This window comes from Acanthopagrus latus, chromosome 4, assembly GCF_904848185.1.
Source record: "Acanthopagrus latus isolate v.2019 chromosome 4, fAcaLat1.1, whole genome shotgun sequence".
NCBI lineage: Eukaryota > Metazoa > Chordata > Actinopteri > Spariformes > Sparidae > Acanthopagrus > Acanthopagrus latus.
Window position 1 is genome coordinate 22,085,474 of NC_051042.1, and position 26,759 is coordinate 22,112,232.

At 39.8% G+C, this 26,759-nt stretch overlaps 2 protein-coding genes and 1 long non-coding RNA gene across 9 annotated transcripts in view; 2 read left to right on the forward strand and 1 right to left on the reverse strand.

Annotated features, from left to right (window-relative positions):
* Positions 1–12,153, reverse strand: part of zfhx3 (zinc finger homeobox 3) — a 345,346-nt gene extending 333,193 nt beyond the window's left edge. For all 6 annotated transcript variants that reach the window (XM_037094567.1, XM_037094566.1, XM_037094568.1 and 3 more), the window contains exons 1-2: positions 11,816–12,153; positions 8,665–8,766 (exon numbers count right to left, since the gene is read on the reverse strand). The gene's annotated coding sequence lies outside the window, so the exon portion shown is untranslated. The remainder of the gene's footprint in view (positions 1–8,664; positions 8,767–11,815) is intronic.
* LOC119017695 lies at positions 10,958–14,506 on the forward strand. Of its 2 annotated transcripts, XR_005074520.1 has the most exons (4): positions 10,958–11,040; positions 11,438–11,489; positions 12,667–12,884; positions 14,236–14,506. It is a non-coding gene; the product is annotated as an uncharacterized LOC119017695 (long non-coding RNA). The 2 variants fall into 2 exon arrangements; XR_005074519.1 differs by lacking the exon at positions 14,236–14,506 and having other exon boundaries at positions 12,667–14,229.
* Positions 14,507–15,682: 1,176 nt separating this feature from the next.
* On the forward strand, positions 15,683–25,565 carry hnf4b (hepatic nuclear factor 4, beta). The gene is made up of 10 exons (XM_037094291.1): positions 15,683–16,059; positions 18,694–18,865; positions 19,954–20,048; positions 21,667–21,773; positions 22,337–22,492; positions 22,650–22,737; positions 22,968–23,120; positions 23,573–23,818; positions 24,855–24,923; positions 25,044–25,565. Exons 1-10 carry the CDS (start codon positions 15,954–15,956, stop codon positions 25,082–25,084), a joined length of 1,233 nt encoding a protein of 410 aa, XP_036950186.1. The 5' UTR covers positions 15,683–15,953; the 3' UTR covers positions 25,085–25,565.
* The last annotated feature ends 1,194 nt before the right edge of the window (positions 25,566–26,759 follow it).

The window sequence follows — 26,759 nt, forward strand, 5'->3', positions numbered from 1 at the left end:
CTTTGATGGATTCCCAGAACATGTCCTACAGTACTAAGGCAGAAAAACTAAAGCATTGCTGTAAAGAATAAACTATTCACTTTAAAGACATTTTGAAATATTAACAGTGAAATGAATGGGCACCATATGATTTGCTGGGCAATTTTTTTTTCAAGTGAAGTGCTCTCGTTTGCAGTGAAAAGCCATTTTTCTTTCTATAGACGGTGGAGCTAAACAAAAAGCAAATGTTAAACTTCATTCCTGTGAAGTTGTGCCTGGCTTTGAAAAACAAAACCTATACTCTCTAGCCTGGAATCACCCACTGCTTCATGAGTCAGGGCAAATACCCACAGATTAGTGCAAATAATTTATGACACCACTTCTTTAAACATTACTGACATGTTTTTGTTGCAACAGCCAAAGAGCCAAGAGAGGCAATGGGCCGGACAGTAAACTTTGAGGGAGCTATTTCGAATAAACAGAGTAGGGCTGTTTCAATGGAAGCTGGTGGAGGAAGAACCACAGAGGCCGCCCAGCCAGTGCGCTAATATTTAGTCAAGGGCTGCCACACAGAGACAGACTCAACACAATGCATTCCATTCCCAGCCATCTGATTTCATACCGATGCCACTGCTGTACAACAAAGGCCATTAACACAAATATGATAGAATATGTATAATTTTAAGACATTTGAGGCAGTACTTTCTTTTACAATGGCAAATTGTTGTTAGATTTAACCACAAAACTTAACAGCCAAAAACAAAATCCAATACCAAGTTCTTTCATATCTCAAACTGAAGACCATCTAATGTTGCAAGCCATAAAAAAAAGGCCATGGTTGTATCAATAAATACTATAACCGTGTTACATATTACAGAACAACATTTCATAATGGATTTTCTCAACACTGACCACTCAAAGACAATTACATAAGTTGTTTTTGTTTATTTGCCCTGCAGGACATAAAAAAAATCTCCCTAATGCTGCTATTGTGAGTGACTGCCAACTGCGTAGCCAGCTGAGGGCACACAAGAGGCCACAAGTGTCAAGTCATCTATAATTCAACTCTTTTCAGCAAGAAAGTAGAACCAGTTGGCACTCGTAGACTGAAATGTTTCAGGTTTGTGCCAGACAGAACCTGAGCTCTTTTGGGCCATAAGTCTGTAAGAGTTTGGTTACATCCGACTTTTGAAAGTCAGTCAATTCAACAGTCTGTTGTGCTGTGTGACCAATTTTGAGGAATCAGACTTGATATGTATGCTGATACTGTTGCAAACAACAGTAGCAAGCCATAGATATGCAACAAAACTCAAGTCAGTTTCCCCCGAAGGAATCTTTTTCAAATCTTAGCTATGGCTGGCTGGATCTAAACCTGTAAGTATTAACCCGGAACAGCTGTCCTCTAGCCCTCAAGAACTCCAGGGTCCACCATCAGAAGAATAAGCCCACAGTCCTGTTAGCCACATGCCGCATGTATTTAATTTTCAACATCTGCTGGTTTCATGCTTCTATGCTTTCCATTCCCACTGCACATTCTTCACAAATTCAGTAGCTTCCTTCTTCTGCGTTTGTAAATGTTGTTGATTGTGGAAACCATCCATGTTTACTTTGAATCCCTGGCCATTCCTGGGCCAGCTCTAATTACCTGCAGCTGTTCACTTTGCTGCTTTCATTGGCTATATCATTCAAACATGGGGTTAGTCTTTTCAATTTAAATTATACATTTCAAACACACTGAATAAAAAAAGTCAGATTGTTACAAGCACTCACAAGATGCAACATAGTATTTTCAATGTATTTTTTGACAATTATCACAACTGGCATACATCGACAAATGGCAAAATAAATGTTCCACTCATTTGTTTTTTGCACCAAGCTGCAGATACTTGGCTGACCTCTCGTAAATCACTATAATGACTGAGTGAACTAACACCGTGTCAGATACAATATGCAGCACATACACGAGACATGTCTTCATTGCCAAGACAATGTCAACATCGCTCTTCTCTACAGTACAGAAAGTCCTCCCCTGAAGACATCATCTGTATGAAAACTCTGCTATTTTACTTTGATTGTCTGACTATTAAATGGCCTGTTTATCCTCTCATGTATTTAATATCTGACTGCAAAGAGGGAAGAGAGAGGTGAAAAAGAAGAAGGGGGGGGGAAGAGAGAAAGAGAGAGAGAAACTCTTGAGGAGCAGTCAGCTGCTCTTTGCCTGAGGACCTTGTCTGCTCTCACCTGCTCTGTTTGGCAGCAGTGTAACAGCAAATTTTACACCGTCTGGGACACAAATTGGCATTCTGAACTCTGGTTATTTCTCCAGTATAATCTAATTAAAAGACACTGCCAGTGGGGTAGAAATCAGAGCATTATAAAGTTTGATAGACAGACAGACATAAAAGTGTTTGCAATTTTACAACATACTGGGCACCGGTGTAAAACTTCAGAGCCTTGGCTGGAAGAGGTTTGGGCTAACTGAATTAGCCCAACTACACGCTCTGCGGTGAGTATGAGCACAATATTAGGCAGTGAAAGATTATTTTACTCTATTTTCAGCTTTGAAGTCAAGCCAAAGATTTTGTGACTGACACTGGATATCATGCTATGGAAGGATGAGAGAAGTGGGTACACTGTGCGCATCAACAGTTTTCTTTAAAAGCCTGGCTAAGTATAGGATTTCTTGGTCACATTCCAATTTTGACATTTTGTGAACAACATGACAACTTTATACTGAAGGAAAAGCTCTAAAATCCTACAGATACTACAATCAGTTTTTCAATTTAAATCAGTTTTAGGTGCATTCTTGCAGAAGACCATTCTTTTAGTGTTCTTACCCGTGTATTTCTATTCACAGGGTTGAATGGTCTCAAGTCTAGCCAGGCACACAGTGTGCCAAAGACAGGAGCACAAACTGGATCTGACAAAAATAGACAGTCACTCCGAGCATTTGGACAATTACTTCAGGTGAGTTTCAGCCCACCTCACAAAGATGATGTTAGACTGTGGAGGGATGATAGATCGCCGGTTCCAACACAGAACTATAGTCAAACCCCACGCAGATAAAGTTAAAGGTCTTGTGTTAGCATATTAGCCACAATTGCCATTAACAGACGGTTATATTCTAGGCCTAATAAAATATTGTGGTATTCACATAATTTATTCTGTTGAAAACCTCCCACTGGCAAACTACTGCATTGTGCTACCTGTCATCATCTGTTCTGGCGTCCTATGCATTTTTTTAATGACGAATATTAGAACATAAAGTGGTCAACAGAGCTAGCAGGTTACATACTGATCATAAAAACAACTGAGAAAAACAAATATCTATAAAAGACCTTTAATAGGGCAGGCAGCAGCAGTTGTTAGCCATACACAAAAAGCTTCCCCCAGCATTATGTTTAGCGAGACTACCAGCCAGCTAAGGCCCACTCTTTGATGATCTTAGAATGTTTTTAAAAACCAAACAAGACTTATTAAACCATCAAAACTAGGTCTCACTAAAAGTCTGGTATTTCACCAGAATGAGTGTTGTTTTGCAGGATGAAGCAGTGCACAGTCTCAGCACAAGCTTCTAATGCACATTGTTTATGAATAATTTGTGTTTTCGAGCTCACATCTGTGCATGGAAAGTGATTAACATATCACAGTCATTATTAAAGTTGTTTTGCCAGAAAGCCTTTAGAAAGTGCAGTGACGTACTATAAAGATGGACTACCCACATAGACAGTTGGCTGGATGTCATTTATGTTTGTGGTTGTGCTCACTTTTGGTTTCACATGAGACATAACAGCAATGATCACAAAATAGATCATCCCTGTTTGTTACTAGTGACTAGTGATCCTAGTTAAGATGACAAGAACGTGCATGCATTGGCCATAATCAAAAATTTAATCAAGCGGGGTCTAAGGACAGAGGTTGTCGTTCATTGTATAGTGTGTAAAGCCAACTGAGGCAATGTGATTGTGGTTTTGGGCTACATAAATACAACTGATTTGATTTGAAATTATGTCTATAGGTATTCAGCAAGAATATGTTTGTTTAACCATCTGATATGTTCTTGATCATGCAAGAGAATTATCTCTGTTGGGGAAAGCTAATCTCAAGCACAAACTTTTCAACAAATCTGCCAATGCATTTACACAGCAGATGTAGCTCAGTACTCAGTAAGGGGTTACCACAATAAAAAACACTTTCAGGACAGAGAACTCTCTGAAACAAGAGTAGATGCACTTTCACCTCAAACACTTCATCAGTTGAATCTCTGAGAATAAAAATAATGAGCGTGAACCCAGACTTTTAAATGATAGCATATTCTAGTAATGGCCCACAGCACAATAGAGGACCTATCCAATCCACAAAATGTCAAGGACACCTTTCATGAAATGTTAAAGGACATAGTATAACAAGGCAAGTAAGTCAAAGACATTTTATATAGAGGATAAAACACAAAGTAGTTCAATAAGGGAGATGCTTCACAAGGTAGGATATAGTAAATCCTCCTTCCCTGGAAGCACAAGACAAAAGCTGTCAACATAAAGAGGAATAACTCATATTGTGCCACTAAAGAATGTGGCCCCTACGATTTTCCAAACAATCAGAGGGCATCATTACTGGATGAGAGAGGAGCGCTAATAATCACATTTTCTGATATCCTATGCGAGTACTAGAATATGGAAATTACTTAAAACTAAGAAGTCTGTGAAGGCAAAAATGCAACAATTTTACCGCCAGTCGATGTTTGACACCATATAAATTAAAGTGAATTCTAGCTTGGACATGTGACAATGAGGATTTCTGTTGGAACAAAAACATTCAGTCTTTGGGAGTCCGAGTGAAGCCAAAAACAACCTACTGGCATCTCTTCTCAAGAGATCCCTTCAAAAGTCTACAAGGTATTTATTTTCATTGAAACCTCCTTCAAGACATGTACCAATACACCAATATAATTTGATGGCAATGTCTTGAGCCAATGCAGAGTGTGCTACACCAAGTGGAGCCAATGTGAGGAAAAAAAATGTGAAACTGAGTTCTTAGTGGTACAATGCCAATCTAAAACTGATGGATATGAAAGTTAGAAAAGAAGAATCAACTGTTTTTGTGCAGAATATACACATTAACCAAGAGCAGACTGTCATTTTAAAATGGTTACTGTTCTAATTTATGTACTGTATTGTACAGTATATGTATACGCAGCATGGCAGCATTGGGTTTCTTTAGTTTAATCCAAGTTATTTTTGCTTAACCAAGGTCTATTACACATTGACGTCTAACTTTCTGCCAGAAAAAATATTGTGGAGTCTTTTTTTTGGAGTCCACGTTTCCTGAAGCCTTTTACCCTGGTCACCTGTCATTCAAGTCAAATGCTCTCGACAGAGAGCCCATCATTTTTAGGACTTAGAGAGATTCAGACTGAAAACAGGCCCGTGTTTAAACAGCATATAGGGGGCTGAGTTGGAGAGAGCGTGTTGTATAAGACACTAGTGAGACAATGAAATATGATCCAGGATGACAAGCTGGAGTTTGAAGGTTTCTCAGGCAACAAAATTTTGCAAACTTTGGCTCATAATTATGAGAGACTGGATCTTACAATTCTGGAGAGTTATCATGGTGGCAACTATTTTGTTATTCCTCACAATGATTGCAAGGTAAGAAAGAAGAAATGATATCTAAAAGGATGTACGCATGCATGTATTAGATTGACCAATGCAGCACAAAGTTTAACCATCTCCAGGTTTCCCGTCACACCCCCTGCATCAGCACCTGTGCAGCATAAGCTATCTGGCTCCATTCAGGCAGGGCTCAAGTTGGTACGAATGACGCCTAACAGCTCACCTCAAATCCTAAAAGAAAGTTGTTGTTGAATGTTACCACAGTAATTCATCCACACACCTGTCCCTATGTTAAAATAACCAAATGTTTGAGTATTACTGGACAATAAATTTATTTCAACTATGTATCATTGTTTAGAACTAATATGACAATTCACTGAGCAGCAAAAGTCAGTAGAACAGAATGTATCAAATACAAATACCACTTAAAAAAGCTTGAAAAGTAAAAGCACAAATATGCTCTCATTGTTAATCACCCTGCAAAATAAAATACTTCAAGTTAAAAATTCTACAAAATCTTTACTGACAGATCACCTTTGTCAAGCTATGAGGGTTAACAATTTTTGCTTTGGGGTTGGGTTATTGAAGGAATACATTGGCTTATCAGCAACTGACTAAGTCCACCGGTTGTTGAGATGACAGTGGTTTAAAAAACTTTAACAAATTGCCATACTCTATTTTTCTTCTCTTCTAAGAAGTATCGGCTTCACAAAGTCTGCCAATGCTAAACCAAATGTGATTAAACCTCCTTTCTCTGGCAGAGCAGCAACAATAAGCATATTTAATTTCTCTGTACACTGTGCGTGAAAATGAGTGTGAAAAAACCCTGAATGTAATTCTGTCTCCATTTACTATCCATCAATATCCTGTAGACATTGTATCCCTTTCTTCTTTTCATAATTTCACATGGTAAATTTCCTGAGACCCTAATGAGAAAGAATGAAAGAAAACCAGAGCATGAAAATGGCTACTGGCTTTCTTCTTCATCCCATTCTCCCCTAGTCTATGCTAGCGGAGGTTTTTCTTTATTAATTTTATTTAATTATCCCACAAAGCTCTTTTTTTACACTGGGCCATCTTCGCCTGTGTCCTACTCCCACTGTGTGTGCTTTGTAATTTAATAAAGCTTCATTTAAGAGAGAAGTTGATTAAAAAATTAAGCTCCAGTGATCACCACAGCCTCAGCCCGCCCCATCTTACCAAAAGATCCAATATTTCATATTATGAACATGTCGGGCAGAAATTATCACCGCAGGACAAGTTCATGCTTTCCATACAATCATATGACAATGACAGCAAACCCCAGTATGGAGATTGTCCCATTAAAATGCTGAGAATTACAGGAGTTGAAACAATTTCACTCCTTCACTGTAGGTCAGGTTTTTTTTTCCTCTTTTCCTCTGTCCCTGCTGTCTGCTATCACCCACGTGTTAATTTTTTCATTCATAATTCATATTTTCCCACTTCTTCTGACAGCAGGTGGCTGCCAAAACTTGCCTTACACAGCTGTGGAGGAGATTTCTTATATTTCAACCTCTTTAGAGTGAATGATGACACTGTATGGCAATACTGGATTGAGGAGAAGGATAAATTCCAGCCTACTGCCCACTACTTGGTTTCACAGCAGAAAATTGCACCAACAGCATAATTACTTATATTCACACAGACTCTTTGAAATACAATCTCCCTAAGTTATCCCATCTGTGCAGCAAAAAAGTACACAGGCACACAAAGTTGCTTATACAGAAAATGTGCAAGCTGCCACTTCCTATTGTAAAAAAAAGAACTAAATTAAATGATAAATGCAATATCTACACTGCAGCTTAAAGTTAAATACCTTTTCACTGCCAGAGAAACATAATCCACACAATTAATGCTTGAAAATTATAGCCTGGATCTAGTGGCAGTTTTGAACCATAAGTTATTGATTTGGAAATGAAAACCTGTACTCTTCAAGGTTAAATCCAGTCCACCCTCATTACTGCTCTGTCCTTGAGAGGCCCGCACCAGGGCTGCTGCGAGGAGCAGAGAGGACTGCTTTAATGAAGGTGAATTTAATGGGATTTAATGTAGCTGGGGGCAATGGAGCAGCAGAGATATGGTTTTAACAAAGAGCAAGGGACCAAGGGTACAGCCAAGAGAGCAGCCATTTTCCTTTCTTTTTATTTATTTCACATTTGGCCGAGCAGAGTAAAAGCACACCATATTTTTGCCTGACTCAGCCCTGAGAGTCACTGGTAACACTTCTGTCGTCAGGACAATGTGGGCCTCTAGCTTTCTGCCTTTGCATTCAGACTGATATTGTATAACACGGCATCATTTAAACTAATGCGTCAGAATTACAATATTTAACAGTCATCTGTGATATTTATGTTGCTTTATTTCTGTATGGTGCAACTTCTTTGTTTTTTTAGTTTGAGACATCTGAATAAAATAAGCACTTTGATCCCAAGACAACAAATATTTGATTATCTATATTGCTTTCAGCATAAAAACACTATTGGTGGAGTGTTTTAATCCTGCAGGAAGAAAACACACACATGAGTGAGTACTGAAGATAATGTGATTCAAGACAATGTGATGATGCAGGCAGTATTCCACATTCACAATCATGTGTAAAACAGCTTGAAGGAGCCCAGCAGGGATCTGAGTTTCATTTTTGCTACACCCAACCTACTGAGTTCTATTCTCTCTCTCACCTCTTACTGACTGAGCAAGTGTTTTGATAGACTAAGTAGTTGCATCATATCGTGCCTCCGCAGTTCAGCACTGTGCTTGTGCCTCAAGCTGCTGAACATAAAGCTTTAGGACAGGTCTTTTTTTATTTTCATAACCTGGTTCTATTATTAATTGTGTGGAGCTCTCACAAATGCTGAATCCCATTTGCCTCATGCAACTTGGCCCTTCGGCTGCGAGGTCATGATCACATGGCTGTGCCTTCAGCTTTTGTAAGCTTGATGTGAACAATGTGTGCTTTCTGCAAATAACATTAAATGGCCGCTCCTACGGTAATGCCCCATAAATATGCCAAACTCTTGAAAAGCCAAAAAAAAAAACAAAATTACTTTCATACCTGGTTTGGAAACCCTTGAACGGCTATTTCTCTTCTTTTTTCTCTCCCTTTTCTTCCCCCCTCTGAATCTGCTGGAGAGCTGACAGGGTGCTAATTCACCAACTGAAAGAGAGAGGGGAAAGCAACGATGTGATTACAAATGCCAATGCCATGATATAATTCATACACTGTGTGTTGTTATCAGTAGCAATTCTTAATAATCATCCTGGGCCAACGGCCAAACTCATTACTGATCATTGCCTCCCCTTCCTCTAAAGCTGGATGCGGTATAAAAATGAACTGCTCTTCCATCCCTCATCTTCTTCCGCAGTCTCTCATCAAGACACAAGCCAGACATTTTTTTATCTTCTTGTTTTAGTTGAATACTATGCATCACTGCAATTTAAATGCGGAATCACACTGCTGATACACCACTGTAGGTGGCAGCTTTAAAAAAAAGAAACATCTAAAAAAGATCAAATAAGGGGCACATATTAAAATACATATACCCAAGTTACATACACCACGTCATTAAGGTTTGCTTTTCAAAGAGACTAGGCCTCTGCCAGACCCAGCACCTGTGAATATGATGCAAGGAAATGGGTAATTGGCAGAGGCTATCCAGAAGTTAAGAGGCCTAATCCTGAATCAAAGGTCAGTAACATCACATGTCACAATGCATACAATCTACAACATATTATATCTGATTAATTATTAGTGTATTTGTATCACCATGAAAGTTATTCACTAACTAGTCAATGATGAGATCAAGGTGCTGCTTTGCACCCTTCTGCCAGTGTGACCATGGTACATTATATAAAGTTTAATTTCATTTTAATTTAGAATGCTTCATAATAAATGGTCACATCAGAAAAACATGCAAGCATCCATTGTTACACAGTTAGTACAAAATCCTATGAAACATAAATGGATTCCAACTTCCTTGAAGTGCTCCCCTGCTGACCCGCAACCGAGAAACCCCTTCCAGATTTATTTTCCAAAGAATGTCATCTTTATCTTTAGGTGGACTTAGAGAACCTTGTCAATGCTAGTTAATTTTTCAAAATAACTAAAAAGTTGTGATAGCTATAAAACAAGCTGCATTGTTCACACATCTGCATTTTCCATTTAATCTTTGACTTTCATTGGTGCTGTCTGTAATCCCTCAAACATGACTAATGGGAAACATTAAGTACAGGTCTGGGAACAAGTGGTTTTAATTAAAATGCTGGTTCGCAGAGAACCTTGGAAAAAAAGAGTTTCTTTTTAAATCATTCTTCACAGTCCACTATGTTTTTCTTTTATTTGCAGCTGTGGACACACTCAGACCGCAAAAAGAAAAAAAAGGGGAAAAAAATACTTGCATGAGGAAAATGATACAGATTCATCCACAGTTCAGCAAGCAAAACTCATTTTCTCCACTGACACCTTAGAAACAGAAAAAAATGCTAAGATACAGCTTCAAACTCTGACACACAAAGCCCCAACACATTTGTCGATGTTAGGTTTCCTGTTTACATAAGTTTAAAAAAAAAAAGGCCCTAAAACAGATGGGTGGCATGTGAAAGCATCTTGGAAAGGCCACGCAGAGATTTGCTTTATTAGTTCTGACAAGGAAACAGGCAGTTTGAGTTCTCCACTTCACCTATATTTAACTTCTGTTAGCAGCAGTCTGTTCAACCCACGTCTCAACTTACTTCATCAACACACACTCAGTCTCGAGGTCAAGGTGACACTATGATCTTGAGATCTTAAATAAAGGGTTTCATGTAAGGCAATAATCACCATAACAGCCCTGACTCTGGGAGCCACTAGACCCAGTTACTGCTTTGATGTCAACAACTTGTTTCATCACGATCAAAGAGTGGCAGAAATATAATAAAAAGGCCTATTACCAGACTATGAACCAATTTAGACCGGGATGGACAAACAACCATGCATAGTTATTCCAGGGGGGAATTTAGGGTTTGGATGTTTGGGGGAAAATGATTATTTGCTATACAGTCAATATGAAGTAGATATAGCTACCCTATATATATATATATATATATATATATATATATATATATATATATATATATATATATATATATATATATATATATATATATATATATATATATATAGTGTGTGTGTGTGTGTGTGTGTGTGTGTGTGTGTGTGTGTGTGTGTGTGTGTTGATGAAAGTCAGGCTGTTGTCAGTATATTGTATGTATACCTTTAAGTACCTCCAAAGCTCACTATTTTTGAAAAGCTCTTTTTTTATGTTATCTGCCAGACTGTTTTTTGATTGGCTGCAGTGACTTCCTGGACAGTCTGCTGGTTGCCTGGCAACTGCACCTGATGACAGGACTTTAGGGAGTCACTGTGCCCAACCAAGAAATATAGTTTATGACAGTAGGTATTATTTTTGTCACTGTTTATGTTGTCATGCTACCCAACACTACTACCAGCAACAAAGACAGGCCTCATGTTAATCAGCGCGCTCATTTGACCAGAAATTTACTCACAAGTCAAAAAACATCTACACATCTAGATCAGCTTGATTTAAACTGGGGTTTATTTCATTATTCAGTCCACTCGTCCAGGGACTACAACCAGAAAATGGATTTATGTTTAGTATGTGGTGCATGGTCTTTTGTGCACTGTCCCTGTCCAAACAATGGTAAATGCAACATGAGTGCGTTTTGTTGAGAGTTAAAATGTTGACTACATGACTACATGTACAGTTATTGTTCATATTTTGTGAGGAAAAGCAAAAATAAAAACTGTTTTCACCCCCCCTGAATTACAGACAACATGCATGCTTTCTGCAGAGCTCTTCGACTGAGAAGAACTGACTGGAGGTACAGTATTAACATGTTTAGGGTACTGCTACTCTAGTTTTACGAAGGACTCGTGAGAAGACTCGTGTTTGTTTTAAAAAGCTGTTGTTTGAGTCATGAGAGCTTCAAAAAACAATGTCTGTCCAGGAGAGGACGAAAAAGTAAAACGGCAATATGAGCCAAAATAAGCCAATGTCACGTAACTTAGAACAAGAGGTAGCACAAGTGAAATTAGGCTAGCTATACTACAGACACAAAATGGTGGCTACCATTAACAGTTAGCGTGACAGTTTAATCAATTACTGTCGTATTTTCATCAGTAATAAATGGGAGTATTGCTCACTTACCAGCTGGCTGTAGACGTGTTTTCTCAAACTCTTCAGACATACCTGTTGGACCTTAACTTAGCTAGGTAACTGTTAGCTTGCTAAATATCTGCTCGGCTTCCGTCGTAGCTGTTCCCTGGTAATGTTGTGCCTGTCAGTGATGGGCAGGTGTGATGCTCTGCCTGTAGTGCCCCACACTAGTCAGTTAGATTTAACTACCAGCAGCTGTAGCACCGTTTTGTGGCCTTAAGTCTCATTTTATAACATAATTATGAGGTTAAACACATTTCCTTTTTTTTTTTTTTTTTTACTGTTAATGTCGACTTTGAATCTCCCCACAGCCCATAGAAATAGGAGAAAATCATGTACATAGCTTAAATAATCAGGTGAAATATTCAATTGTTTGACTGACCAACAGATTCTGGGAAACTAGAAAATCATTGCTGTACAACCCCAGAGTGACCTTGAATTGTAACTATCAATGCATGTTAAATGTATGATTATATTCACCTAGGACCAGGCCCCTCATCTGATCTGTCAAACACGCACGCGCTTCCTATGCACCTGAAAAGGGAGAAATATGTATGACATTTAGAGATAAGCAAATCTGTATGGTGACAGTTTTGCTTTTGATGTTCTTATTAGGCTTACGTAGGCTGTAAATCCCAATATAGGCTACTCTTAAGCGCAAGCCAAATTGTTGTCCTTTTAAGACATTTGCAAATAAATGATGAGCTTCAGCTTCCAGTATTGTAACAGTATAATCTGAAGTTAACACAATAAAGCTTTTTTTTCTTTTTTTCTGTCTCTGTTCCCCATCATCTGGTTCTGCATCTCTAAGCCCTCCTTAAGTCTGCTCCTCTACTTTGCAGTTAACAACATCCATCCCTCCACGCTGCTGCGACAATGGAGTTGCGGAGAGGCAAAGACAAAGCACTCGTCACTCATCTGTGGTCTGTATGTGTCCATCTGGAAAAGACATTGGAACAAACAGGTTGTAGGGGCAACTGGAGGCTCTCTGTCTCCTCTCTCTCTTTCGCTCTTGAAATGCCTCCCAGACCTGGTGGTGTCTGTGACAGGCCCTCTCCTGGTGAGCTAGCCTCCATGATGAATGGCCACCTTTCCACTCTTTATCGCCCCACTAAATCATGCGCTTACCATGCTTTTATGACCAATTTTTGCTGCTTTGTTTTACTCCCCCCGTTTTTTGAATGAAACTCCATTTGCAGTGTTTTTTTTGGGGGGTTTTTTTGCATACTGTTCTTTACATCATATTGATCTCTGAGGGTTTATCATTGTATTGGTATTCGGGTGGAGAGCTGAGATCTAGCTTTATTAATCAAATTCACTGAGACAAACGTGTATATGTTGTGTTGTCACATTACAGTGCCACTCACTGAAACGCTCAGTCCTGCTGTGTGTTTACCTGTTAGCCTGTTTGCTAACAGCTAAATATATTCTACAGCTTTAAAGACATGCATGTGTCAAACCTTGTTTGGTCTGGAGAAATGTTCCCTAGAAAATGCTGTTATCTAAAGACCAAATATCTCCAGAATACTTATTTTCATTTATTCGATGTATCAGGTACATAGCACTGCTGTCTTTTATTTCTATTGTGGATTCTATAATGACATAAATTGTTTATGTGAACGAGGGTCACATTTGGAGTTGGTTGAAGCCTAGAGCCCAGACTGTATGACTGTCTTTCCATTTTGCATGCATTGGAGTTGGGATTGCATGGAAGGAGACATTATTTTCATCTAACATATGTATATAGAAAGAAAGAAAGAAAGAAAGAAAGAAAGAAAGAAAGAAAGAAAGAAAGAAGAACACAAAAAAGACAAGAGGTCCACATCACTGAGTCAAACAAATGAAAGAGGGTTACTGGAGAGATTTTACCCAAACATATGATTACTATGTTGAATTAATTAAATAAGGTATCAATCAATAATACTTAAAGAATACTACTATTTTTTAAAGACAAAAAGGGACACACATAAATATTAAGTACATTTTATCTCTAAAACTGTTTTTAAACTAGCTTGATGATGCAGTGCTGTAATCATCTTCGGTTCCAGCACAGATTAGAGGAGAGGCAGGTTCGCTCAGATATAGTGTACTTTTTCTCCCCCTAGTGGACGAAGATAAATCCTGTCATGCCAGTTGTCCTGAATGATGTTCCTCTCTGTGAGATTGATTTCCTTATCCACAGGGATTAATCGATTAATGAAAAAAAAACATTTAAAACTAACATTTATTTATTTTATGACTGATTTATATTATATTCAGTTAACACACTGCTAAGACTTTTAAAGGAGAATTGTTTAGTTATTGCATCACAGTGTACATGTTTAATTTTAAGGAAAGGTTTTTAGATTCACAAGCTAGACAGTAAATGTTCATTAGTCATTTTTAACCCTCTCCGTGATGGGATCCCACAGCCCGCTCTGCATTCCTCTTCCAACTTTGAGGTTTTGACGATCCATCAATCACCTAAACAAAGCTTGAGCGTGCAAGCCACTGCCAGGGGAGGTCTGACCTGCGGCCTGGCGTGACATTCAAGGAAGGAGTGCTACTCACCCAGGAAATCCCATTACACCAAAGTATGATGGATATCAGTACTGGGAAAAGCTCATATGTGGTCTGACATATAATTTGTTATAATCTGTAATGAAAAAAAAAATAAAAATGGTATGACCACGTTCACCTTTATTCCTGTCTTTCACTATTTCAAAACTGTCCCCCTGCACACACACTAACTCATGTGACAGAGATCCGAAACACAATGCAATGCAACACATGCAGCGTGTCTTGGATTTAGGATCAATTAGATACTAAAGTGATACCAAGTTCAATGCCAAGTTTTGTGCCGATTGTTACACAAAACGCCAGCATCACTTTACATTAAACTTTTTTTTGTAAAAGTAACCGTAACATTTTTATATACTCCCCAAACCTGACCATAATTCTTTATAGTTCTTTATAGTCTTTCTTTACCACAATCCACAAAAATTAAGAAATTAATCTAGTTTTAGGTAAGTAATGGATGTACTGTGGTGATTTATCAATGAGATTTTACAAATCTAAAATGTGCAGTTTGTAGTTTTTGACCCTGAATGACAACACAATTTCATACTTTTTTACTTTTTTACTTTACATCGTGCATCTAAAACATGGCAGTGTAACATTGCAGAGCAAATAGTTTTGCGAAGTTGTAATGATGTCTCTGAAGTCTCTCTGGTGATTGAAGTGACACCCAGACAGTGTTGCATACTTGAGTTATCTGAATCAAAGAAGTACAGATATGCTTCTTTACTAAACATGTAGCAGGACTCCGGTGCTGATCGATAACACCACAGATGTGATGGCATGCTACTTTTGGGCAAAGGTGAACAGCAGAGTGTCGTCTCTCCTATTATGAAAGTGAAATACTCTCTATCAAAACATTGGAGACAGCGCCACACAGAAGCAAATGTCACCCCCTGCCATGAGACATGGTGTTGTACAATATCACTTACTCAAAACTAAAAGCAAAGGTTACTGAGGCACCGTCCGTCCTCTTATCAAAAGTCTCTTCCCTCTCTGTTTATTTGGGCTGCATCACTCCTCTGTGCCATATTGATTGTACTTTTTTTGTTTTTTTGCTAAAATGTGATAAAAGACATCCCAGCATGCAGCCTTTGGACTTGTCTTTGACTTTATTGACTTTTTTTTTGATGACATTTATCTTCCTCATGTAATGAACCAGTCATGAATACATTCGGTCATGTAACTCGCATGCCTTTCCCACAGGTCTTATCTGTCATGGTCCTCACAGTGAAGGTTTTTTTTTTGTTTTTTGTTTTTTTTTTTTTTTACTTTATCTGTCTCTGACCTCTCCCCTTTATATGCTTTACCGATAACAACCAAGCAAACAGACAGTGGGCCAAATTTCAGCAGTTGTCACCCGAGTGGACCATCAAGGAGAGGCCTTTTTTTAACTCACCACAAAAGTGACATGTTGAAGGCAGTCAACACTTAGCAAGGGGATCAAGAAAGACAAAAACAGCGAAGAAGTAAAGTTTCTGCATCCTCACCTGTGACAACAAGAGGCTGAGCTGAGTGCTTCATCTGGAGGTGGAGTTTTACATATCAACCAAACTCAAAACTCATCAGAACCATGAAACTTCCCGGGACTATTATTAAATTGGAGTACGCTCATGGCAGCACAGACACGGAGCACTTAGACATCATGATGGTGATGCCACTGCAAACCAATCCAACAGGTATGATGATTAACAAATGTATCTAAATCCACTTCAAATAAGTTTTATGGGCAGTAATGTTTAAGTTATGGTCATGGTCACCTCCTGCACAGTTTGGTGTTTATGTCCATATGTCAGAGTTTTCATTGGTTTCACTGGTTTGTAATCAGAAAGCCTGACTGGATTCAAAACTGCAGATGAAAGTTTTGGATAATTCAAACTGTACTTACTCATTTATGATTTTAAATGTTACTGAATAGAGAACATGGTGCAGTGCGTACTTAAATACATGTAGATTACAGACTTTAAAAAAATTCAAAAAAGTACACAAACACCCCAAAAAAATACATGATGACAGTACATGAGTACATGCAATTAGTTACTTCCACCCTTTGTATATGATAATAACATATTATGGAATAGATATAGCAGTTTCTGAGTGTCAGGGAGATGAATAAACCCAGGATCTATACTTTTTCTGTCAGGTATTACTATACTTCTTTTAAGAAGTAACATAAATAAAATTGGATAAATCGCTCTTATCCACAGGCAGAGGCCTCCCGAGTCACATTAGCTGTCATTGCACAAAACATGCCAATTATAGCAATGATTTTGAATAAACCATGTTCAAAATATATCAGATTTGGGCTAACCAATGATCATATCCGCTATTGACCGACTTTTTGTCTTTATGTTAAACAACAGCTATTACTGTTAGACTGAATAAAAAACTGTTTTTCTCATTGTTGGAAACATTTAGAATAATGTCTGTACACAAGTTACAGCAAGGGTCTAGAAATTTGTTTAATTGAAGAAATGTTACATATCATAAATGACTTAAACAGAGAAATCATTTCAATGGCGATCAGGAAACAGATAACGTTTGGCATTTGTGCTTGAAAAATGATTCACACGATAAATCACTGATTTATTCTCTGCCCTTCGACGAATCGTTTCAGCATTCCACAGAAGTTTACATTCTGATCTAATTTCCTTCATAATCTTATCCTCTGTCATCATTATGATTAGCCGCTCTGCTCAGTTGAATCCGGCCTTTTCCCTGCCACTTTAAATGGAGAAGCTTTACCAACAGGCCGCTCCTCAAATCCAGATAACTGCGAGGCAAATGTATTCTAATCTCTTAATTCAATCTAACTGATCTTTGACCACAGAAAGCATTTTCCTTGTTAAATTGTAATCCCTAGCTGCTTCATCTCCCTAAACTAAATATGCAATTTACATACATTATAGCCTGCGGTCTGCACAGTGCGAGGAGCATCAGTGCAGGAGCACACTGCGCCATGAACGTGCAGTTGTCAGTGCTTTTAAGAGAGGCAGTCCTGCAGCAATCAAACACTGGCAGGATGCAATTTGGAGCAACATGGATGGAGACTGAATTTAAACAGAGCGTCCATGTAAAATTAGCCAGAGGAGAGTAGTGGACTCTGGCTCGCCACTGACCTCTAACTGCTTTAATTAAATGGGGAGTTTCCTCTTCCTCTTGAGTAATAACTAACAGTGCTCCTCCGAGGCCTGTGGCACTGGCAGTCAAATAGAGCTGTGATATCTCTACCTATAACCCCGCTTTTATTATCAGCACTGCTCTTGTCAAACCTATGAAACAGTGCCTAGGTGACTCCTAAGGGGCCGTAAGTTCACAATGAACACCTTGCTGGAGTTCTGTCCACGTACAAGGTTATGCCTGTTCACAGAGGTAGAATAAGATTCATTATGGGCCTTCGTTGATGAAAAGGATCGTGAATGATCGTCTCTCTCAAGGTGCCCGTCTGCTCGCAACAAAGCTATGCAATCTGTCTCAGATACTTGTGGGGCTTATTAGTTTAGACTCAGAGATGTTTACTTATTCATTAGCAAGCAAATGAAAGGACATAGAGAATACTACTCGTCTAAGATGCAAATGTCTATCACTTGTCTCCTATTCATACAACCCCCCATGTATTTTCACTGTGTATTGTAATTCTGTGTATCCTGATCTGATTCTCTGGACATTGTCCGGACGTCATATGTGAAAGTAAATTCAAAGCTGAACCATTTGGTAAACATGGACATGGTTTGGGGCTCACTGGAAAGGTTGTAAGCTGATTTTTCTTCCCCAAGCTGCAAGAAGCTCTGAAAGCGCTGCTGGCATTAATCTATAGGAATGTGAATGTACTGAATCATTTATTTGTTTTCTTTCACCTACATTGAAAAATAGCCTAGTCGAAGAGCAAAATGCATAAAACTACATAAACTTAGATAATTTCCAAGTTTTACAGGATGCATCAATCATTGGAAGGCGGGTGTTTAAATGGTTGAGAAAGAGGAGAAAGAAGACAGAGTGGGTCAGTTATATACGTGATCACTGATTGGCTGTTGTATGCTCTAGGGCAGACATATAAGCTCATATCTGCCACTTCGTGATCTGGTGTACAGGGATTGTGGACTATTTCTACAGATAGAACCAGGAAAAGGGTTTTTCTGCAAATTGTCACCATTGAATCATAGAATACTGTGTTTTAGAATAAATATGTTATTGAAATAGATCTACAGGACATTCGGGAATTAGGGAAGACAGTGTTTGTTGTCATGTGATGCACTTAAACACCCAGACACTTTATTGGTGAGTGTGTGTGTTGATTACCTCATCATCGACAGGCTCGCCAGTGTCAGCACCCACATCACTGAGGTCACAGCCTGATGGAGGCAGGCCTCAGTGCTCCATATGCGCAGACAGAGCCACAGGTAAACATTACGGTGCGTCCAGCTGTGACGGCTGCAAGGGCTTCTTCAGGAGGAGCATTCGCAACAGCCACACTTACAACTGTAGGTGAGTAGATCCTCCTCACTACGGCAGATCAATGTTAAACAGCATTGTATTTGATATACTTATTAATATCCAACAAACTCTTTGTAGGAGGCAATGCACAACAGGAGCAGTAACAATGAGGTTAAGTTAAAGAAAAAAAAATCTTTATTCGAAGTGAGAAATTATTCTGTGGCGTTTGAGTTATCACACATTGTACAGAAGGGTAAAAGCTATCATAGAAGAAACCTCACCCAGCAACAGACCAGTCCAGGCATGGAGGCAATAACATGTTTATAATGACAGAGGCTAAGGTGAAATATAGGTGTAGGGTCTCACTTTCCATTGAGAGCAGTTCATTGAGCAACACCTCAACGGTCATGTTTAAGCTTGCCTCATACAGTGTGTCTACCTCAGACCTCCACTGATTTAACATAGGGAAAGTCTGTTCACAGGTCTTTGGTGTTGCATATGAGAAAAACAGTTGCTCAAATGATGTCACTTGAGTCACAGCATCTGGGTGTGAAGACCTCAAATGTGAAAATTAAAACAAAATCCATCTGGAGGTGTGAAGTTAGAAAGAAGTCATCACACCTGACCCCTGCAGGCCGCTCCTCATCTATGCTCGAAGCTAGCATGTCAAGGCTACATGGACCATTACCAGCATAACACACCTGAACCTTTAACTGAACTGTTGGCACTTGCAGTATGGGTAATGTGCACCAGGTTTTGGGATGGAAGGAAGAAGAATGCGTTGGATATTTTAAAAAGATTGTGTTTGGTTCTGTTGCTTTATGGACTGAAACTGGTGATTTATTAAAAATAAAGAAAGAAATACATAAATAGCTGAATCTATAGGTAAGTATGTCATTAATTAATTTATCAATGTATTCATGTAGGCATTATCTCGCAAAATGCAAGCATATAAAAAAGATATCAACTTATGTCACCTTAATTTCTGCCTTCATTTACTTTCAGTTATTTATTTGGTGTATTTGCAATACATGATCAGTTCAAGACTCTTTCTCACAGCTGTATTAAAAGTGTGTATGTATTTATGTTGCCTGTGTGTGGATGAGAATCTGTGTTTATGCTCTGCACATCTTTTTCAGGTTCAGCAGACAATGTGTTGTGGACAGAGACAAAAGGAACCAGTGTCGTTACTGCAGACTACAGAAGTGCTTCAAGGCTGGAATGAGAAAAGAAGGTCAGGTGTAACGTTCCTATAGTCTCAAGTAATCAGTTTAACACAGGACACCATCAGTGTTTCAATTTTCAAAATGTAAAGATACACAAGAACCTGCATGCAGAGTTGAGATAGTGTATTTTCAAAACTTTAAATTTTGCAGTTATCAGTTTGCATTAAAAGATCATGTCGTATTTCTGTGGGAAAACAAGGGAGCAGCGAGTGAACAGTGCAATTGTGTTTATGTTTATGTGCAATCTGTACACATTTAGCCTTATCTTTCACTGATAAGCAGGGAGAAGAGATGTGGTGAGGGATGAGATCGGGGGAGCCACGAATAGTCTCCACACATAAATAATTAACATGGCTGAGCATAGGCAAATATTTGCTGTGCAGTTTTATGCAACGATGTTGCTCACAACCCCCTGAAGTGAAGGCCAGGGCCACTAATTTAAATGTTTATATCACTAATTTGCCCGGTTTGCATAAAATGCTGTAAAGAAAAAAAAACATGGAGAGACACCTAAGTAGAAAAACAAGATTCATGTGAGACATTTTCTCTGAGCACGCTCACTGATGTTCCACAGAAGATCCATTTTGGACATTGTCATGCAGGTCCATGTCAGCGAAGCACAGAGGGAGCTCCCCGCTCCTTCTCCTCCTCTAGTTTGATTAATACGCTCCTGATTGGTTGCTGAGAGGACAGCTCTGATGACTGATTACTCTGACACTCGCTCCCGTTGTCTGACTTTGTAGAGCCGTATTGGAATCAGTCTGAGGCCGTCCAGATTGCTCTGTTTCTAATGACTCCTACAGAGGGGTCATCAACATGCGATGACATGTCCTCTGCTAAACATAATCCACCATCAAGCATCCACGCCCCCTTTTTCTTGTTGTCAGCAGCAAATATAAAAAGCCGGTGTCAACATTAGAATTTCAAATTAAGATGGGTCCACACAATCCGAATGAAACTTTACCTTCTATAACTTTCTTTCAGTGTACTCCATACTTCAATGTACTTCAGAAAGGGTTTTTATCCATATTTGTGTCCTTATCTCCGTCTCCACTTCTGCTTTTTTTCTTTAAACTTTAAGTAGATAAGTCATAGGAGGGAGGAAAGGGGAGAAATAAGGTTAGAGATTCTTTCCATGAGAGTGATCAATAAAATTTCTGGTCTCTATTTTTTACTCGTTAGTCAACGCAATTGTATGACCAAAATGTAAATTAAAATAAGGTTTTCTTTATTGTTTTAACATTTCAAGGCTGCATCCAAGATGCACCTTTCTCCCTCAGTTATATCAAGCCAAATCAACTCTAAAATTATTACTTTTTATCCTGAGACAAATACACTTGAATCTTCGATAGAAGTAGACATCAGGAAACTCTTGAAAGAAATTGGATTTTTTTTTTTTTTTTTTTTGGTCACATTTCTGCAACATGTGCAAGAAAAGGCAACTTTTGGTATGGCTTACATTTGCGTGAACTGCAACTTTAGTGTCACAGAGGACAGAGGCACCTTGTCGAGGCAAAGAGTATAGTAGGTCTGTCTGTTTGCAGCCGGGGTGAGTGGAGAGCAGGAGTTTGGTGTGGAGAAGCCAAGAAACTTCTCTGATGGCTCTTTCTTCTCTTTAATCTCCAGCTGTGCAGAATGAGAGAGACTGCATCAGCAGCCACAGAGCCAAGGGACAGACAGTGGGCACTCTGTCCATCAGTGTGCTGCTGCAAGCAGAGGCCAGTGTGCAACAGGTAACACGCCGCTGCTCAACATCTCATACAAAGTTCTGTGACTGAAACGGATCCCTTTCCCACTTCTGGAAATTGTGTAGATGGAGGCCAGAGACAGAGAGGATATGGGTTTACATTTTAGACAGGCAGGCATTAAATTCTTGGGCTGGATTCAGTTACTCCTCAGGAACGACAAAATTGCAGAGGGACCCCGTCTAATCATAGCCCGTTTAATTGCACCGCTTGGTCTGTTCAGTTACCTTCAAATGCATAATAACAACCAGATATGTGCCTTTTGTACATGAAAAAGAACAAGATGACTGGCAAATGAGCTACTTCAGGCGGACGTTCCTTTTTTCAAAATGGTCATCATGTGGTCTCCATCCAGCATCATTTACCCACGAGCATGCATCGTCTTGATCAAACTGTCACAGCTCTCCGAGTGCCGAAGCACCTCATACATACACTTAACAACATCATCACCTCCCTCGTATACAATCACACACCTTATCTAGGGGTTCGCTCCCCCTTTGCGGTATCACCTGAGACCACTGTGAACTCACATTATGCTTTGCCGCTCTCAGTCGCCAGCTCTGGTCTCACCTAGGAGTCATGACATCAACACCAAGAAGACAGCCAGCGTGGGAGTCGTGTTCGAGTCCATGAAGCAGCAACTCCTCCTGCTGGTGGAGTGGGCGAAGCACATCCCGGAGTTTTGTAGCCTCCAAGTAGACGACAGGGTATGAAGGGGACCATGACTTTGCTTCACACTGCATTCGTCTCTCCAGATTGATGTTTCGGTTGATCCATTTGCGTGTTTCAGCTGCATGTGATATGAAGCCTGTGTGTGTGTGTGTGTGTGTGTGTGTGTGTGTGTGTGTCTGTGTCTGTGTGCAGATAACCCTGTTACAAACCCACTCTGCAGAACATCTTATCCTGGGGGCAGCCAGACGCTCTCTACCCTATCAGGATCTAATCCTTCTAGGTAGGACAGATAAAGCCTTCTGCTGATTGTGCTTTCATGTTTCATCACTCAGCTATGTGCAGGAGGCCTGTCATGACAACTACCATTTTTGATTGAAATACTGTCCCGGAAATAATTGCCATAAACAACATCATTGAAATCTTTTGAACATTTTATCCAATTGTACTCGTGTAATCTTCAAGCTAAAGCGTCTAACACAACAACGGATTTGTTTATGTTTTCTTGGGCAGGTAACGACTCCGTGATCCCCCTGAGAGGCGCAGAAATCGAGGTTTCCAGACTGGCTTTCAGAATCCAAGAGGAGCTCGTCAAACCTCTCCGAGAGCTGGGCATCACTGACACAGAGTTCGCCTGCCTCAGAACCGTTGTCTTCTTCGCCCCAGGTCGGTCCGCCAGAGGGGCACTGTGGGTTGTAATTTCTCTCCCTCCGCCACTTGACCTCATCCGTTGCACCAGACAAAAAAAATAACTCTCTTTGATGTTCTCAGTTGGATCAGTTTATTTTCAGGGCCCTCTGCATCTGTAGTTTAGTCTGAGTGGTCTGGCTTTTAGTGTGGAGTTTCTCTCATAATATCAGGATGTGGTGAAAGTCTTTGGCAGTCAGCAGTCGGGGCTGCCCGCTGAGCTTTATGGCCCATTTACCTGAAGCAGGAGCAGCAGAGGCAGGACTGACTTCTGATTCAACTCTCCCCAAAAGCCCAGAAACTTAAGAGCTACAGTAGATCTCCAATAATGGAAGTAGAACTATGATTACCTTAATGTTGATGTTAACCTCTCCCCGATGACACAGAGTACCCTCTCCTCTTCAGTATGTCCTCTTACCTTTGCCTCACAGAGTGTCCAGGTTTGAAGAGCCCTCAGGTGGTTCGACATCTGCGTTTCCAGGCCCAGCTGCTGCTCGAAGAAGCAACCTGTGAGCGGCGGGGAAGGTTTGGGGAGCTCCTGCTGATCCTCCCTGCCCTGCAGAGTGTGGCCTGGCAGATGGTGGAGACTCTTCACTTTGCACAGCTGCTGGGCGAGGCCCAAATGGACAACCTGCTGCAGGAGATGCTGCTCGGGGAGGGAGCCAATACAGCACAGGGTAGGAGACACTGCTACAGTATCACATAGTAATATAGTATGTATATATAAATATAAATTGTATCGAGTATACACCAGGGTCATAACCAGGGGCGTCGAACTAGGGGGCAAAGTGGGACTGATTACCCAGGGCCCCAATGGGGGAGGGGGCCCTCAAAAGGCCTGAAGTAAAAATGTTGTTTTTATTTTATTCTTTTATTTCTAAGTAATTAGTGTCATAACTAACGTAAAATTGGCAGAATAAATCGCATGAGAGACTTATACTCTGTATAAAAACAAATATAGTGGAGGCTGTCTGAGGCCCCTCTCACCCCTCACAGTACATAATGGTTCAGTCCACCCCTGCTGCTGCAGGTGTGTGAAGACGTCTCCAAACAGCTTAACGAGAGGCTGCTGCCTATCAAGACGTGTCTTTCCCCAAGAAAGCAAAATCAGGGAGCCTTAAACTAAAGGAAAAGGCAGAAAGGGAAAGAAAGCAAAGAGAGGGAAGACAACTCCTCACAAATTTCTTTCAAAAGAAAGGCGAGCACAGTTCATAGCAAACACAGTTTAGTAACAGTTAAAGGGATATTCCAGTATAAGTTTGATCCATGGTCTAACACACCGTGACACCGAGTAAGACCCCCACCCCAAGAGATCAAGTTTTCCAACCATTGGCTTATGTAGTTTTAGAAACCTCAGGAAAGACTGCACGATAACAATACATTGCAGTACACGCCTCCAACCAAGAAACTGCCATCAAAAAGCCTCTCATAGCCACAAATAATGCTCAGAACTGCACCAAACATCATCAACAGTAAATAGGGTCCCAGCACATAGTTCCAGGCATCAAACATCTGCTAGCTTTGCAGGATTTCTACTGAATGGTTAAATTATGGTAGAAAATAGATCTACCATTAGGCTGCAGCACCCCACTTTGAAAACCACTGAGTTAGAAAACAAGATGGTATTGGGTTTTTTTTTAGCTTTGTCTTATACCTTGGAAATGATAAACACCCCTGGTCATAACTGAGACGTAATGATGTTTTCTGTCCCAGGTTCTCCTCTTCCCTCAGGCGATGACCCGACTCAAGACCAGCAAACCTCCGTCATCTCTCACAGTTCATGTGAGCACACGCAAATCACCCGATCGCGACAGTTTAAAACTTGCATGAGATTGAAATGTGTTGATTGGCAGTGAGCCCTCATGTGCTAAATGCCTTTGCTGATGTCTGTCTGTCTCACAGCTCCAAGCAGCTCGCCTGCTGCCCCCACAGACTGGCACTGAGGTGTACAGACGTGCCCACAGCAGACATGAGGCACCTGTCCATACCGAGAAACACCTCAGGATGCAACAACAAGGGGGGGGGGGGGTTTATTTTATTGATTATTGTGTATTTATGAATGCATCTTTGTAATCAGTATTGTGCATTTGTCTGTGACGTGACAAAAATAACAACAAGACGTGACACAATGAATTGAGGCAGAGTGACAGATATAAAGTTAAAGGCACATCTGGAAAGTGCAAAAAAAATGTTAAAAAAAACTGCTGACATGCAGTTAGTTTAACATTGTATTGAACTATAGTCGAGCTGCAACGATTAATCGATCAATGACTACCTTTGTTCGACAAAACAAATAAACCGCCAACTGTTTACTAATCAATTCATTGTTTCACAATTTATTAAAGCAGATATGTCAAACATTTGATGGTTCCAGATTCCAAAATGTAAGGGCCTGCTCCTGGTCTTTGTCACTTCAGATAATAAATAAAGTCTTGATGAGTCTTTGAGTTTGGGACTGTTGGTTGGACAAACAAACATTTTTAAATCACTTTGGTCTCTTGAGAAATTTGTTTTTTTTTTGTTTTTGTTTTTTTGCCTTTTTATAGACTAAAGAATTAATGTATTAATTGTGAAAATAACTGCCATATTACAGCCCTAAACCATACCTACAGTATGTAAGTATATTTATATAGCTTGTTTCAAGAGCAGAGACACTATATTGCACATTTGAGAGACAATAATGCAAAACATACTGTATGTGTAGACACAAAACATGGAAATGCAAAGAAACAGAAAAATACAAATAGGCAAGTATGAACAAATGAGCTGATTTTGAAAGGTGATGGGTGCGTTTGACTCAGACGTTGAGCTGAAAGGTGCCGTGACTGTCAGCAGAGGGCGCACAACGCCTGCTCAGAGACCCATCTGCTGGCTCCTGAGAGGCACGTTTTTCATTGTAAATAAAAAAGGAGTGAGGATTTATATTGAATACAAATATCACAGCCACTTTGATATGATGAAAACTAAGTGGCATGAGTCAGAAGTAAACAGGAGCTGTCCATCTTATTAGAGAAACCTTGATATAAAGAGCATCAGTTGTTGATAGAGAGTTCACCCTGACGACCGGGATGTTAGCGAGCATCTAGACACAGATGTGATGAGGGACAAAGGGGGCAGCAGCACAGGAACTTAGAGCAGCTGCAGTGACTCAATATACCTGATGACGTTTCTGTAAGGAAATCCTTTCTCTTTCTAGCTAATTAGTTTGTTTTCATATGTTTGTGGCTGAATTGCTACACAAACAGAGAAATAAATCCATCTTTTAACATCCCCTGAAGCTGGTGGCAACTACCACCACAACAGTGGGAATAATCTAAACAACATATTGGCTGATATTTCCACCATTCTGAAGACTGATCATTCGTGCTTTCTTAAAAAATACTCACGCATCATAGAAATGACCTAAATAGTGACGTGTTCTCTTTCCACTTGAGACAGTATCAGGTCTGTGAAATGAAGCCTGAACCCAAACAGAGGACAGATCTGTGATGTATAGAGAAGTTATGTAACATTATATAATCCAATAAAGCTCAGTGGCTCCATGTAATGAGAGTTTAAGAGTTTACATTTCACTGACTGACATATACAGCATGTTCTTTTCTTGCGCTCTTGTCAGCT